We start from the raw sequence: 17,516 nt of genomic DNA on the forward strand, positions 1-17,516 counted from the left end.
GGGGCGTCCAAACTTTTTCCAGCAATGGCCACATAGTGGAAAATGGAAACCTGATATATATTTTATATTTATATGATATTTTATAAAGCAACACATGTAGCTATGCTAACAAGTTACAGTATATATACAGTATTTCATGAAATCTCAGCTTTGTCTATATCGGTAGGCCTGTCACGATAACACATTTTGCTGCCCAATAATTGTGCTAGAAATTCTTGTCAATAATTGATATCATCGAATCACTTAGTTTTTTCCTTAATTATATGGCATCTAATGTATGATGTGTCTCAGATGTGCAGACAAGTTGGTCATTTTACCCTGCTTCCTCGTCACTAGTATCGAACAAATGCAACATATCGGTTCGTCGGTGTTCATGCGCTCGCCTTACTTATTCAGTTTGAAAACAAAATATTCCCACACTCAGAAACCATCGCCTCTGTGCCGTCATTCATGTTAGCTTATGCTGGCTCACGAGGCTAATTTGGTGCTAGCACTCTGTATCCACTCACTAGTAGCCCTGCCTCCACAAAGAGGCTGAATGAGAGGAGGGTTCACTCTCCTTTCATTCCACTATAGAACCAATGTGCACAGACAGATGCAGCGTGATCCCTCCTGTCATCCAGCCTGTGTGGCACAGAGAGACGAGCAGATGAAGCACACACGACTTTTATCAATTATCGACTTGTTTTTTTATTGTTCAATGAATCAATTTATTGATTATAGTGGCAGGCCCACACGCAGGTGAAAAAGCCTTTCATTAATATCGACTTCACTCTGTTTTCTTTTTTGTTGGATTTTTAATAATTATTTTCCAAATATTTCCACTTTCTTCTTAAATAATCTTACATCATATTTTGACTTTATTCCCATAACATCACTTTTCCACAATATTACTTTTCCAAAAATGACAACTTTATTTTGATATGACAACTTTTTTTTTAATCATGTATTTTTTCTTTAATATTTCAACTTCATGCAAATAAAATGACATTTTTCCTCATAATATAATGAGTTTATTCTCGCAAAGTGCTGACATTTTTCTCTTTTTTTTCCTCTTAATATTTTGGCTTCATTCTTAACACAACCATCAGAACTTTTTCCGCAACTTAAGTTTCCAAAAATCACAACTTGTTGTTTTATTTGTTTTTATTAATACTAAGACTTTAAAAATGTATTTTTAAAAAATATATTTCAGCTTGATGCTATTAAAAGTTGTCTTGTTACAACTTTTTTCTTTCAATATTTAGACTTTGTTCTTGTTTTTGCTGCTGTTTTTTTTTTTTTTTTTTAAGTTTTCTTGTAAAATTCTATTTTTAGAACATGCCGTGCATGAGCCAAACACTCAGTGATTACTTGCTGGGTCCCGCCAGTGTCTCTGCAGAGATGGGTTATTTTGTTTTTGGACTCGGCCCCTAAAGGTGTGTACCAAATTTGGTGGTGGTTGGACTAAGCACCCTAAAGTTACAGTGGGCGTTTTGTCGAGCAGCATTGAGCTGTGTGGAAAATTTCAAGTCAGTCGGACTTTTGGGGTCAAACTTTGGGCTTTAAAAACAGCGAGGGCGTCAGAAAAGTAATAGCATGGCCAGCACAGCAGGTGCAGCAACTACCTTCAAAAGTAAAAACAACTGCTACTTACTAATGGAGTGCTGTGTTCTGCAGGAGGAGTACCAAGCAGAGGGAATCACCTGGCACAACATTGACTACACAGACAACGTGGGCTGCATCCATCTCATTAGCAAGAAGCCCACTGGCCTCCTCTACCTGCTGGATGAGGAGAGCAAGTAAGACGGACTTGGATGAATGTTTAGTTCAAGCACGTGATGTCCACCCTCACCCTTTTCCGTCTTTGTCCTCCAGTTTCCCCCACGCCACAGACGAGACACTGTTAGCCAAGTTCAAGCAGCAGCATCAGGGGAACAAATACTTTGTGTCCACGCCCGTCATGGAGCCCGCTTTTGTCATTCGGCACTTTGCTGGGAAAGTCAAATACCAAATCAAGGTACGGCGACGTCACACACGTCTGCAGTACCTTCACTTCTGAACCTTTCACCTCTGACAATTTTTCATGCTACTAGACTCCCGTCTTTCATCAGAAAAAAAAAGTTTATTTCTATCTTTTTCCGTTCGTTAGTAATCTGGGTAGTAGAACACTGTAGGTGAGTTTCAGGAAAATATCAGTTCCCAACTATAAAAGGGAGAAAAAGCAGCTTTTTGTGAAAAGATACATTTCAAGCATAACTTTCACTTTGACACAAATATTTTGCTTTTGTGACAGCTCAAATATCTAAACAACTATACCGCAACAAAAACAACACAAAAAAGGGTTGATTTACATCAAAATAACAATTTATTTACAAATATAACACCACTAACTATTTACAATTTTTGCATTTGGAACTAAACTGTGTGAGTGTGCATGCGTTAAAGTTTCTCTACAATGCGTAACCTTCTGCACGCCTCACTCCTCCATGCTGTTCCACTTCCTCCTTGCTTTCGAGTGTGTTTTTACATGCAAAAGATCCATGCCGAGCTCTTGTCGAACTTCTGCCACCTTGTGGCTGTTTTTATGGCTTAAACCTGCTCTAATAGTGACAGTTGCGTCATCGCCTCTTTTTGCCACTTGCACAAAAAAACATAAAAGGCCGAAAATACATCTTTGGGATTGAATGAGTTAATATTAACTTCACTGTTTGTTCTTTCTTTTCTAATTTTTGCTGTTTTTTCTGTAATTTTACAAATATTTCAACTTTCTTCTGAAATAACATTAGTAACCTTTCTTTTTGTAATATTATGACTTTAGTCCCATCATATTTTTAATTTATTGCCAACCTAGTTTCCCACAATGTTTATTTTGTTTTGCCTGTTTCTCATATTACAATTTATTTAAAAAAAAATTTAAAAAGGTATTCTTTTCTTTAATATTTCCACTCTATTCTACTAAAATTACATTATTTTTCCTCATAATATTATGAGCTTATTCTTGTAAAATTAAGACTTTTTAAAAATCATTACAATATGACTTTTTTCTTTTAAACTTTTGACTTCATTCTTTTTTTTCATTTCTTTTTTTTCCCACAATATTTTGACTTTATTCTCGCAAAATTAAAACTTTTTTCCAAAAATTAGAACTTCATTCATTGTTTTTTTTTCTCATAATATTACGACTTTAAAAAAATGTATTTTTTGTCATTTCCACTTCATGCTTTGAAATGACATTTTTCCTCATATTATGCTATTCTTGTAGAATTCTCACTTTTTCTTGTTAGATTACAACTTTTTTTCTCTTAATATTTTGACTTATTCTTATAAAATAGAGATTTATTCTTACTGCAGATTTTTTCCATGCCTGTTATTAATATCAGCCTCTACTCTTAACTCTTGTTTATTCCCCATTTTTGTTGTTTTGCTTGGTCACACACGTGTGCAACAACGTCACTTCTTAACCTTCCACCTTTGCAGGACTTCCGCGAGAAGAACACGGATCACATGCGCCCGGACATTGTGGCTTTGCTGCGGAGCAGCGACCGAGCGTACGTGCGGCAGCTCATTGGCATGGACCCGGTGGCCATGTTTCGGTGGGGCATCCTGCGCGCCACCGTCAGAGGCATCGCGGCCTTCAACGAGGCCGGCCGCTCCTGGGCCGCCAAGACTTCAGGTACACGGTCATCGGCGCCGCAAGCAGATACCTTTGGGGTGATGTTAACATTGAAAAGATCGTCTACGGGTGTATCAGCGCTTCTCAACTGGGGGGGTTGTCTGTCCATTCTTGGGGGGTTGCAGACGACTAGTCAAAAATGACATGAAAATATGTCAAATACAGCTCATGTCTGACGTATTTTGAAGTAAATTTGAGCAATATTTTAGTCATCATCCTCCTTGGTTTATGTTCATTCAATAGTTATGAGTCCAATATTTGATTTTGTGGGGTTTTTTTAATATTTGATTTTAATTATTTGATTTTGTGGTCTTTTTGGTATTTAATTTTAATTTGTGCATACTTGTATGCATGCATTTATCATGTCAAGCAATTCATTTGCATGTTTTGACATTATATTTCATATATATTTTTTATATTTTTATATTTTATATATTTTATAAAATAAATTAGCAATGCATAAATATGAAAATCTAAATGACTTAAAATTGCAAAAAATAAAATAAAAATTATTTAATAAAATGACTTAAATAATAGTGTAAAATATAAAAATGACTTCAATAAAAGTGTAGAAAAATAATAAAACTAAATTAAAAGTGTACAAAAATTATTTTAAAAATGTATAATAAAAATGATTTAAAAAAAATAAAAGTGTAAAAAGAATACAAATGAATAAAATTGAAAAATTGTATTTTTTTTAAATGGTAAAAAAATAAAAATGAACTACATAAAAGTGTAAAAATAAATAAAGAAAAATAAAAATGTCTGAGTTAAACATGTACAAAAAAATTTAAAAAAAGAAATAATAAAAGCGACTGAAAAGTGTAAAATTTAATAAAATGAATAAAATGACAATTGTAAAAAAAAAAAAAAAAGTATGAAAATGAATAAAAATGAACTACTTAAGTGTAAAACTAAATAAAAATAAAAATGATTTACATAAAAGTGTACAAAAATAATAAAATAAAAATAATAATAAATTACATAAAAGTGTAAAAAAGAATAAAAATGAATAAAATTACAAAATTGTCCCAAAAATAAATAAATAAAAATTACTAAACATAAATATTAGCTACTTTAGTGTAAAAAATAAATAAAAACAAATGACTCACATAAAATTGTAAAATATATATATAATAAATATATATATTATTTAAAAAGACACACCAATTAAAAATGACTTAAATAAAGTGGTCAAAATAAATTAAATAAAATTAAATGTGATTTCCAATAAATAAAAGGGTCATGATTTAATGCCTGTTGGAAAATGTGTGTCCCGTGTTGAGAACCCCAACTCAATATGACAGAAACATTTGGCTGTTTTTAAGAACTGCTTTTAAGAGGAATATCCTCCGTATAACAGGAGCCTTCTGCTGTTTTTAAGTACAAGTAGCGTTGACTGCCAAAATGTCAAAGATCTTCTGTAAGACAGGGTGCTTTGCTGCAAAGCTTTGGGCTGAAGTGCTGGGCCATTGTGATGCGGTTTCATGAGCTGAATTTGTCCCGCGGTGTCTGCAGTTGAGTACCGTTGTCTTCCAGTCAAAGCTTTGACTTGTTTGCCTTGTCATGAAATGAGCCTTTCGGGTCAGCACACAAAGAAAGAATATTAAGGCCACAAACGTGAGGCTTTAGCCCATTGCTGACATTTTTCTAGGATCACGCTATTCTGGTGCACTGAGTTTCATGCGGATTAACGAGATGAAATCACATTTAGAAGAAAGAAAAAGTGCTGCCATCGTGTGATTTTGAACAGGATGGTTGTTTTGTGTTGTAGGTGTTGTACGTCCGATCTCCAGGACTCCTTTGGGAGAGCTTCAGCGCGCCAATGCTCCGGTAGAGAGGATGTACAAGTAAGAGCAGACACCTTATGGAATATGATCTCATGTGTCACCTTTGGTGTGTTGGAAGGGCTTGTCTAACCAGGCAATCTTTCTTCCTGTGGGGGCCAAGTACCGTGGTGTGTTTGCCCCTTTCCTGATTTCTTATTTTCTTAATTTTTTTTAAAGTCAAAGACAACACAATTGAACACTTTTTGCAGTTTCTAAATGAACCTTTTTATTATTGAGGGAGAAAAACAATCCAAAGCTACATGGCCCTGTGTGAAAAAGTGATGGCCCCCTAAAGCTAATAAGTGGTTGGCCCCCCTTAGCAGCAACAACTGCAATCAAGCGTTTGTGATAACTTGCAATGAGTCTCTTCCAGCGCTGGGGAGGAATTTTGCACAATTGTTGTCATTCAGCCACATTGGAGGCTTTTCCTTTTGAAGGTCATGCCACAGCATCTCAATAGGATTCAGGTCAGGACTTGGACTAGACCACTCCAAAGTCTTCATCCATTCAGAGGTGGACTTGCTGGTGTGTTTTGGATCATTGTCCTGCTGCAGAACCCAAGTTGCTTTCAGCTTGAGGTCACCAACGTTCTCCTTCAGCACAATTCATGCTTCCATTTATCACAGCAAGTCTTCCAGGTCCTGAAGACCATCACACTACCACCACCAGATTTTACTGTTGCTATCATGTTCTTTTTTTGAAATGCACCGTTACTTTTACGCCAGATGTAATAGGACACACACCTTCCAAAAGGTTCAGTATTTTCCCAAAGGTCTTGGGGATCATCAAGATGTTTTCTGACAAAATGGAGACGAGCCTTGATGTTGTTTTTGTTCAGCAGTGGTTTTGGTCTTGGAACTCTGCCATGCAGGCCGTTTGTGCCCAGTGTCTTTCTTATGGCGGAGTCATGAACACTGACCTTAACTGAAGCAAGTGAGGCCTGCAGTTCTTTGGATGTTGTTGTGGGGTCTTTTGTGACCTCTCGGATGAGTCGTCGCTGCGCTCTTGTGGTCATTTTGGTTGGCCGGCCACTCCTGGGAAGGTTCACCACTGTTCCATGTTTTGGCCATTTGTGGATAATGGCTCTCACTGTGGTTGGCTGGAGTCCCAAAGCCTTAAAAATGGCTTTATAACCTTATCCACACTGATAGACCTCAATTCATCTCCGTTAAGTTATGTTTTAACGGGGGGGGGGGGCATCACTTTTTCCACACAGGGCCATGTCGCTTTGGATTTTTTTTTTCTCCCTTAATCATAACAAGTGTCATTTAAAAACTGCATTTTGTCTTTAGTTGTGTTGTCATTGACTAATATTTACATTTGTTTGAAATATGTCTGAAACATTTTAGTGTGACAAACAAATAAGAAATCACACCACTGGTAGCTGTGGCTTCACGGTTTTGGTGTCTCTCTAGCTTTTTTTTTTGTGCTGATTTAACACTTTGAGGAAACACACACTTTGAGAGACATACAGTTTACACACACGCCAGCTAGACTGTGATGGAGTGTGCCGCCTCCTTCAGTACACAAGTTGAGCTGAGGAGGGATGATTTCATAAACCAGCACTCTTTCCTCGCTCCACACCTCTGGGTGACCACAATGTGTGTTTGTGTGTGTGTGTGTGTGTGGATCTCTCCTCTCCCTTCCACAGACGAGTCTCTATGCTTGATTTCTACTTTGATCACTCAGAGGAGCGCCCTCTAGAGGCCTTTGAAGACATCTTTGCTAGCTATGAGAGTAAAAAGTAAGTGAAGAGTAGACAGGAGAAAGTGACTGAGGGCATGAGGCCAAGCAGGCAGGAATGAAGGTCTTGCTTTTTGGGCAACAGCAAAGGTGGATTTGTGCGGTGGCTGGCAGGTGCCAACACGTACCAACGCCCCAAACACTCCAAAGATGGCAAAAACACATGCAGCAAGTTGAATACGGCCTATTAGTAGTTCAATAAAATGCACATTTAAGCAAATTTTGCCTTTTCATGAAGCATTTTCAAGCATAAAAATGGCTAAATGAAGTAAAATACAAATACAAGGCATCCAGAAGATGCATTCTATGTCGTATTGTACACTGGTCACTAGGTGTCAGTGCCAGACTTGCTGGCTTTTGTTGCAGCTTTGAATGATCTCACCACAAGCACAATAATCCCTAACACGAACTACTGTTGCGGCCGCAACCCACGCTAAGATAAAACTCTACTCTGAACCCCCAAACTCACTTCCTGTCCGCGCCACCGGAACACATTTACAGCAACACACACAAGCACGAGTCTTACTTATGCCTTACATGTCTTATTTTGTCTTATTATGTCTGCTACATTGGTTAATAGGAGTGTAAAAGTGAATATAGGGGTGTTATTTCATGTCAAGAAGGCTTTAATCATGTTAAAAAGCATATTTAGAAGGGGGTAAACAGGTTTTGTATGTCTTATATGTCTTATTTTCTCTTATCTCTGCTATATTGGGTAATAGGAGTGTAAAGGTGACTATGGGGTGTTATTTCATGTCTAGATGGCTCTAATGTTAAAAAGGTTATAATGTTAGAGGGTTGTAAACAGGTATTATATGCTCTTATCCACCAAAGTATTCTCTTTATCAATAAGGAATCCTACTTCTAATGAACCGCGATATAAACAAGGGGATTACTGTATTTTATTTTCACAGGATGCTGAGGGCCAATAAAAAATGACACCCAGTCACTGTCGTCGTGCCCCTGGGCAGGACACACCCACCTTGCCTCCAGTGCTGCCCACACTCGTGTATGAAAGTCAATGAATGTTGGGCGGCGCAAATTGGCAGCCATGTTTCCGTCAGTCTACCCCAGGGTTGCTGTGGCTACAGATGTAGATTACAACCAGCAGTGTGTGACTGGTGACTGAATTAATAATGGCTTCACTTCACTGTGAAGTGCTTTGGGTACCTTGTAAAAAGGCACTATATAAAATCAATCCATTATTATTATTATTATTATTATTATTATTATTATGGCAGTCCTGCTTTAAGGTATTAGGGGTGTAAATTGACTGGACTTGCCAGACCCAGGTCCCTAGTAGAACTAGTAGATATGAGGTTGGGACCAAATCCATAAAGAGTATTTTTAGTCCGAACCCTCTCAACTTAGCCCTCCTGTTCCCGTCGACGGAGCCAATCCATCAAAGAGGTCGGGTTGAGTACGATTCTTTTCTGTGTGGCCTGATGTCTTTCCTGCCTGCTTGGCTGCTCGTGCACGGTAAGTACACAAACGCATGGACCAGCTCTGCCAGACAGAGACTCGGTATTAACCTCACCAGGCTCGGTACGTCCAAAGCGCAGTCTTTTGGATCCAATCCACACCGGTAACAAACTTGCAGCCCCGTCCAGCATGGAAGCAGACAGGTGGCCATATGCATGTTGGATGGCAGCAAACTGGGTGTGAACACTACCCCACCAAGCTCCAGTCCCTCTTTGTCTCCTCCCTCTCTCTCTCTCTCTCTCTCTCTGAGTGTGAGTGTGCTCTCCAACTACCCTGCTCTCCATCTTGGGTAACTGTCGGTGTGTTTTCTTCTCAGGTGTTTGTCACTGTTTGGGTTTTGATGGGGTTTTTTCTCACACACACTTGTCCCTTCTTCTCGTTTTACATTCTTATTTATTTTTGACCTCCCCTTTTCCACCCTCCCCCCACACTGTGTGATCAGAGACATGCATGCACAGATCATCAGCTCCATTAAGAACTTGCAGATGGATGGTGAGGACCCTCGCAAGCTGCTGCAGTCCTGGGGTCGCCTCCGCTTCCCTCGACACGTCCTCCAGTGAGTCTGCAGACAGACTGGGTGGTGTCGGAGCGCTGCAGAAATCAGTGCAGTCAGATTTGGACAGGGGTGTCCAAATCTTTTTCCACCGAGGGCCGCCTACTGAAAAAACTATTTGTGATGTTATAACTTTATTTCTATAATATGTTGGCTTTATTCTCGCAGTATTATAACTTTTTTCCAAACATTTGTTTGTTTGTCATAATATGATGACTTTAGAAAATAACACTTTTTCTTTAATATTTAAACATTCATTTAATGAATGAATTTTATTTTTATTTCTATTTATTTTCTCTCTCTTTTAATAGTAGTTTTTCCTCATAATACGACTTTATTCTCATAATATTATACGTTTTTTCCAAAAATTAGTTGTTTGTCATATGATGGCTTTAAAAAAAATAACGTCTTTTTTCTTAAACTTAAATTTTGATCAGTTTTATTTTAAATTCTATGTATTCTTAATATTTTTTTATTTTATTAAATTTTTATGTTTTATGTTATATTTTATTTTATTATTTTTTTCCTCATAATATTAACACTTTATTATTTTTGTTAAAATGTAAATTTAATTAATTAAACATATTTAAACTTTTATTTTATTTTTAATTGTATTTATTATTTATTTTTGTCATAAATAATTAATAATAATAATATATTATAATAAAAAAAATTATGTTTATTCTAATATTCTCAGAATATTATAACTTTTTTCAATAAAATGTTTTTTGTCATAACGTGATGACTTAAAAAATATCTTTTAAAAAAATATATCAACAGTTAATACATTTTATTTTTAATAGTATTTATTATTTATTTTTTCTATTTTATAGTTGGGTATTTTCCTCATAATATTACGACTTTATTCTCGTAATATTTGAACTTTTTTCCAAAAATGTATGTCATTGTATGATGACTTTAGAAAATAACATCTTTTTTCTTTAACTTTAATTTTAATTAATTTTAATTTTATTTTTTTTTTCAATTTTAATGTTTTTTCCTCATAATATTACAACTTTATACTTTTAAAATAAAAAAAAAATTCCAGTAATATTATGACATTATTCTTATTTTTTTATTTTTCAAATTTATGTTTATTCCCGTAAAAAAAAAAAATTCCACTGTTTAATTCTATTTTTAGAATGTGCCCTAGGCCAATAAAGAAACAGCGTCAGGCGGCAAATGGCCCCCGGTCCACACTTTGGACACCCCTGCTTTAGGAGGATAGGTGTCCTGTGAACAAAACAAAAGGAAAAAGTCTTATCCTGCTATAAAATACGGTGTTTGTGGGCTGTGGAGATTTCTTGAAGGCTTCAGCTGAAATACCTTTGACTACTGTCCAAATCAGCATGAATTATGATCAGACGGCATGTGAGGTCTTTAAGAGCCCTTCAGCATGGAAGAATTGTTGGACATTTGAAGCAACTTGACACTGATTATGAAAATCTGTGCATTTGTAGCGCTGGTAGCGAGCTAGCATGTCTGTCTGGGTGTGCGCTCCGTCTCTGCTGGGTCTCGGTGGGTAGATTTCACATTCCATCACTTGCAGCAAACTAACTGGGCACGCCCCCATGACACGCCCATCCATCCCGGCCGTGCATTTGTTCATCCTGCCTTTTGGGTGCGATTTCATCACTGACCGGCAACGCATGAAGTCGTGTGCACTAACCCCCCGGCTTCAGTCGCTCCACCTCCCCTCCCCTCGCCGCAGTCCTCAAACTCATGCTTTACTTGCTGTCTTCCCCTTTTTGTCCCCAGGAAAAACAAGGCAGCCAAGCAGAAGCAGATCATCCCCAAGGTATCTTGTCGATATCAGGCCAAACCTAATAAAACACATTTTATTGTGTCAATGAGGGTAAATATTTTGATAGTGAAAAGTAAGCAATAAAATAAATAGTATATTCTCTACCGTAAAGGAAAACGGCACTTTTTTGTGGAATTTTGCCCATCATCCATAATCCTTATGTGAGACATGGAAAACGTGTGTGTTCTAAAGATATAAAAAGAGGCAGCTAATTAATGCACGTAATGGGACACACCTATTCCGCCTCGAAAGTTCGCTCTTACAGCACCTCCAGAAACCTCCAACAAGGTTTTCTGGTTTTCTATCCATGCTGTGAGCACGTAGTAACAGACATGTAATACTTACACTATTCTGCTCATTTTAACTCATTCAGACGTAGTTTTTATAAACCCGAACGCCCGATCCCAACAAGGTTTTTATACGTTGTTTTTGCACGAGAGGCAAAAAGAGGTGATGACGCAACTCTGTACTAACGCATGTCACTTTCAGAGCAATTTTAAGCCACAAAAACAGCCACAAGGTGGAAGAAGTGCATTTGATAAGAGGTCGGCAGGGATAACAGATGGAAAAATCACACATGATAAGGAAGGAGGAATTGAGAGAGCGTGGATGAGTGCAGCGTGCAGAACATTTTGACGCGTGCACACGCACGCATGAACACACATAGTTCAGTATGTGAAAATTTGTAAGAATTCATGGTGTTATATTTGTAAAAAAAAAAATGTTATTTTGATAAAGCGCTTTTTTGTGTTGTTAATCTTGTGGTTTAGTTGTTTGGATATTTAAGCTGTCACAAAAGCAGAAAATATTTGTGTCAAAATGAAAGTTATGCTTGAAATGTATCTTTTCACAAAAAGCTGGTTTTCTCCCTTTTTTAGTCGGGAACTGATATTTTCCTGAAACTTACCTATGTTCTACTGCTGATTACTAAAGAACAGAAAAAGGTAGAAAGAAACTCTTTTTTTCTGATGAAAGACGGGAGTCCAATCTTTCGTTCGGTAGGTTCCATGCTTATATTACCATACAACACAATATTCTGTGTGCCTTCAGTCAAAATGGTCTAAAGCAGCAGTGGCAGCAGCTCCAATATGTAGCGTTACGTTTCGCTAGTGGCCTGAGGCGTTGTGAGCGAGTGTGAGGTGAAGCGAGTCGTGTGGTGTGGCGAGGTGTCACTAACGTAGTAACGTAACATAGTTCTCGGGCGTAACAATGTTAATAATAATAACAGTGTCGGTCTAGCTTGGTTGAGCATTAGTGTTTTTTTCAGAAGGTTTTCTAGGCGCGTCCCATCTCTTAGCTTCCTCTTTTTAGCTGTTTTTTTATCTTTAGAACGCACAGAAAAGAGAAAAACATGTGTGTTCATGTCTCACATGAGGATTGTGGATGGGCAAAATTCCCCCCAAAAAAGGGCACTTTTCCTTTAAGCAGTTCTGAGATGTCTTTTCTCTCCTCGTTCAGAATCTGTTGGATTCTCAATCTCTAAAGTTCATCGTGAGCCTGACTCTGCACGACCGCACGACCAAGTCTCTTCTCCATCTGCACAAAAAGAAGAAGCCTCCGAGCATCAGTGCCCAGTTCCAGGTGACCTTGCACTCAGGAGAAGCAAACAGTTTAAGGCAGCCTCTAGAAACAATCCCGAACTTCCCCTCCCTCCCCCTTTAGACATCTCTGACCAAACTCTTGGAAACGCTGAACAGAGCAGAGCCTTTCTTCATTCGTTGCATCCGCTCCAACGCTGAGAAGGTGAGCTCGTCCACTAAGTTATTAGCGTGTTTAACTGCCTGAATATGCTGAACTTTGAGTGTATTTCCTGTGGTTTGTTTGGTGTGCGAGCAGAAGGAGATGTATCTGGATGAGACCTTGGTGCTTCAGCAGCTGCGTTACACGGGAATGCTGGAAACCGTTCGAATCAGGAGGTCAGGCTACGGAGCCAAATACACATTCCAGGTACTGTGGATCCTTTTATGTAGTAAATATCTTCCTGCATTGTGCTGTGGAACACGCGCATGTCCACAATCCATCTTTGTTGCCCAACTACAAACACTTCAAGTAAGCAATTTATAGCAACCAAACCTTTTAAGACCATAGGTAAAAAAAAAAACTCCTGAAACTTCCCTAAAATAGAAAAAAATGCTAAAAAAGGAGTTGGTAATGAGGTGAAAAATGGGTTAGGCCATGCTTGATGCCAGTGTTCCCAGGAGGCTAGTGGGAATGTTGCTCCAGGTGCTGACGATGGCTTCACGGAGGCCATCCACTGTCTGGAACTGATGTCCATTTTTGTAACTCCATCCCCAAATGTTCTCCATTGGATTTAGATGAGAGAAACACACAGGATGATCCAAGAGAGTGAGCTTATTCCTCTGGAAGGAGTACTTTTTGAAGTGCAGCGTTGTCCTGTTGAAAAAGCAAGTCATCACCACACAGACGAGGGCCTTCAGTCATGAGCGATGCCCCCTGCGACACCTCCACCTAGCCGGCTGCCGTTTGACGCCCCTGCACAACCTGAAGCTTCATTGTTCCATTGAAGGATCATGATGGCGCCCCCTCCACTGTGCCATGTGGAAATCATCTCAGGTGGGATCTCCTTGTCATGCCAGTAACGTTGGAAGCCATCAGGACCGTCAAGGGAGAATAAAACTTTCTTCCACCTTTCAATGTCCCATGTTTGGTGCTCTCCTGCAAGTTCTAAATGGCAAATTTTGTGGCCTTGAAGGAGACGAGGCCTTAGAAGACCTTTTTTCTTCTTTGAAGCCTTCTCTGGCAGATTGCATCTGATGGTTACTGGACTGCACTCAGCACCAGTAACAACCTTCATTTGGGCCGATGATGCTCCTGTGTCTTGACAGACAGCCAGTGGGATCCTCCATCAGGGCTGATGACATTTTTTGTCATCTGCGACTGGCGCGCTGTGAGAGACCTTGCTTATGCAGCTCAGCAATCCCACAGCATCCAAAGAGAGAAAGCTTTTTTGCCTTTGCCATCAAGCGATCATGACAGTGTGAACACCTGACACTAAATCACATTCAGTCCACATTTTGCCTTTTAAAGGCTGTGCTCTTAAACTTTTGATCAGCTGATGAACAATTTCACTTTAATGCTTCTTTGCAATAAATTGCTTACTTTAAACATTTTTAGCTTCTTGTTTTTGCATTTTGAAGCTCTACTTGGACCCTCCTTAAGATCCAACAGTGCAAAATGTACATTCTTGACATTTTTCAACTGCTGGTCACATTTTGAGTGTAGATGGTGGACTGCTTTTGTCAACATAAAATGTGATAATTTGCGATGAAAAATGTTATGGTTTGCTATATGTGGACATGTGTTTGTCATTATCACGAAGCAGCAAAATAACTACTGTCTTCTCACACAGCATTAAAACACACACTGATATAAAACACACACTCACTTCCCGTGCAGTACAAAATAAGAAGTCTTGATTGTAGGCGGTCCCCAGTTTATGGCGTTAAAAACATAACTTTGGAGCAGCTGGAGGACTAATTAGAGCGGGAGGATACCCTATGAGCGTCTCACATGCAAAAACATGAAACAACAAAGTAGGCTGCTGTTGGCCAAACCACGACAAAACAACATCAGCAAAAGTATCTGCTCCTATGAAAGTGACAGCAATAAGTAAGCAGCATAGTGTTTTATTTTTGTTTTTTTCATGTACTAGTATTTTAATTAGTGTATTTTATGTCCTGTACGGTGAGAGTGACTTACTGTAAAGGGTCACTGACATGATTTATCAACTTTGCTTAAATATGTTATACATTGTTCGTATTTATGTTCTATATTTTTGGTTTTTTGAAAGCAAACTGTAAATTCGCAAAACTGACATTTTATATTTCATGGCGCAAGCCATGACAAACTCGTCTCAGCAAAGCGTCATTTCCGGAAGTGACATCATCGGAGTAACACCTCTCAGCTACAAAAACCATGATAGTGTACAAGACAGAGGATGTTTACGGTGATTATAGCGCAGTAGTTTTTGAGGAGAAAAGACCTTGTAGAACATGGACCACCGCCCTCGCCGCCCCCACTCCCCACGTCAACATATCGCTGTGAAAAGATGTTTATATAACATGTATACAGTGTTCCCTCGTTTATCATGGTTCCCAAAATAGCCTGCAATAAGTGAAATTCGCAAAGTAGCCAACTTTATTTGTTTACAACGATATATTTTTTAAGGCTGTAAAAGCCCTCACCATACACGTTATACACTTTTCTCAGACAGGTATTAACATTTTCTCACATTTCTCTCTCGTTTAAAGAGTCAAAAAAGTTCACATTTTGGTAAAGATCAACCTACAAGGTTGGACAAAACAAATTATTAAGTGACTCGTGCGTATTTCACTCCTCTGACCGTGCGTCTTCATCCTGGTTTCTCATGACCGCCATAGCTCCACTGGGATGGCTGCTCAGACAGTGTGTCCTACATGAGTGCTCCTCCTAGGACAGGCGGGGTGGGGTGGCCACGGCCCCTCTCAATTCTGGTTCTCATGACCTCCATAGCAGCACACAGGCTGCTCACACAATGTGTCCGACATGATGGCTCGCCGTCGGGCAGTCGGGATGTCCACGGCCCCTCTCAATTCCCTGTCGCCGTTCCGCTGTAGCGTTTTTGTATCCTTGTTATAACATATTGCTCCTGTCGTCGTATATTCCTCCTCCTCGTACTCCTCCTCGAACTGAAGATTCATTTATTCCATAATGCCTCCCTACAGCCACAACTTCTCCCTCCCTTTTGCACTCTTACCTTCTTTCAGCATGTCCAGAAGTCTAACGGCAAGCTGTTTGCTAGCGCTGAACACAGCAGGACACACGGCAGTGCAGCACGAAGGAGATTGATGGACAATAGTCTCCAGCCAATAAGGATGCAGAAGACAATGGGCGGGTTCTCCCTCAGCCAATCAGGATGCAGAACACAATGCGTGTTCATACGCTGTAAAAAAAAAAAAAAAAAAAAAAAAAGGCCAAAAAACCCCTGCAAAATAGAGAGGCCACGAAACGTGACCTGCGATGTAGTGAGGGAACGCTGTAATGCTTTACAGCCTTGTCGCTATCATGGAATAGTGTGTAGAAGACATTATGTAAACAAGACATGACTTACTCTGTTCTGTGGCCACTTTGTCATTCCTCCTGTCTTTTTTTGCATCCTTTTTCAAAATGCATTTTTCTCAAAATGCTTCTTGTAAAGGTGTTCCTTCATAGCAGTCGTAAGTGAATGATCACTGCAAAGAACAGAACTCGAGGTGGGCGTTCTCTGCACTTGCCTCGTCCATTCTTGTCTTAAACCTTACTCTTTTGGAAAAGAAAACAAACTTACAGTATCACTCGAAACTATGAACATCCAGCAGCAACACAACATTTTAACATGACCACTATTTTAATGAAAAATATGCCGAGCGAAGTCGACCATCTACCTCGAGACGCATTTGTTTACTCTCCTTTAGCTGAGTGGTGTCACCCCGATGACGTCACTTCCAGAAATGAGACTTTGCTGCGATGAGTTCGTCATGGCTTGCGCCAATGTCATTTTTGCAAATTTCCCGTTCGCTTTCAAAAACGAACAACGTAGATCATAATTACAAACAATATTTAACAAATTTAAGCCAAGTTGAGTTGATGAATCGTGTCAGGGAGCCTTTAAGTGGTAAGATGTGTTTTTTTTCACAGCCCTACACGAACCACTCCTTATTGTTCTTGTTCCCGTAGGAATTCTTGGAGCATTTCAGGGTCTTGCTGCCAAAGAACTCCACGGCCTCCAAGGAAGACATTTCAGCCTTGCTGGACAAGAAGTTGGCCTTTGACCCCACTACATACCAGATAGGCAAAACCAAGGTAAGGTGAAGACCTCGCTGCGTCTTTTTCCCACGCCTGCGCAGGTCACATAAATAAGTTTGTCGTCTGTTCAGGTTTTTCTGAAAGAGCTGGAGCGCCAGCAGCTGCAGGACACGCTGCATAAGGACGTGATGCGTAAGATCATATTCCTGCAGCGCTGGTTCAGATCTCGCCTGCAGAGGAAGGAGTTTCTGGACATGAGACGGGCGTCCACGGTCATCCAGGTAAACTCACGGGAGCGCCTCTAAAATTCCCTTTCTGGTCTTTAGTTTTTCAAATTCTAATCTTAATGTTGTTTACCTCCTAGCGCTCGTGGCGCAGGTACTGCAAAGAGGAGCGAAGGCGACGGGCAGCCACTCTCATTCAAGCTGTTTGGAGGGGGCACAGGCAAAGATGGGTGTTTCATCGCCAGAGACGAGGTGCCACCAAGATACAAGCTCTGGTTCGAGGCCACTCGGCACGAAGGAGGTAACAAGAGATGTTCACTTTCAGTCTATAGTGGGGGCTCACTTTATTATCGCAGCGACTCTTCTCAAGCGACAGCAGTGGTGTCCAAACTTTGTCCACTGAGGGCTGCATAGCGAAAAATGAAAGGATGCAACTTTGCCA

General features: G+C 39.5%; 1 protein-coding gene across 6 annotated transcripts in view; it reads left to right on the forward strand.

The window, feature by feature from the left end:
• LOC129189264 (unconventional myosin-IXb) overlaps positions 1 to 17,516 on the forward strand; it is a 123,786-nt gene that overhangs the window by 71,783 nt on the left and 34,487 nt on the right. For 4 of the 6 annotated variants that reach the window (XM_054790776.1, XM_054790778.1, XM_054790781.1 and 1 more), the window contains exons 13-24: positions 1,660 to 1,781; positions 1,858 to 1,999; positions 3,460 to 3,655; positions 5,430 to 5,505; positions 9,152 to 9,265; positions 11,021 to 11,060; positions 12,525 to 12,647; positions 12,729 to 12,809; positions 12,903 to 13,013; positions 16,782 to 16,907; positions 16,982 to 17,131; positions 17,215 to 17,375. In XM_054790776.1, coding sequence (XP_054646751.1) covers positions 1,660 to 1,781; positions 1,858 to 1,999; positions 3,460 to 3,655; positions 5,430 to 5,505; positions 9,152 to 9,265; positions 11,021 to 11,060; positions 12,525 to 12,647; positions 12,729 to 12,809; positions 12,903 to 13,013; positions 16,782 to 16,907; positions 16,982 to 17,131; positions 17,215 to 17,375 — 1,442 coding nt within the window. Of the gene's footprint in view, positions 1 to 1,659; positions 1,782 to 1,857; positions 2,000 to 3,459; positions 3,656 to 5,429; positions 5,506 to 7,135; positions 7,229 to 9,151; positions 9,266 to 11,020; positions 11,061 to 12,524; positions 12,648 to 12,728; positions 12,810 to 12,902; positions 13,014 to 16,781; positions 16,908 to 16,981; positions 17,132 to 17,214; positions 17,376 to 17,516 lie in introns of all 6 variants that reach the window. The other 2 variants (XM_054790777.1, XM_054790780.1) reach the window with 2 other exon arrangements.

Source organism: Dunckerocampus dactyliophorus, chromosome 10, assembly GCF_027744805.1.
Source record: "Dunckerocampus dactyliophorus isolate RoL2022-P2 chromosome 10, RoL_Ddac_1.1, whole genome shotgun sequence".
NCBI lineage: Eukaryota > Metazoa > Chordata > Actinopteri > Syngnathiformes > Syngnathidae > Dunckerocampus > Dunckerocampus dactyliophorus.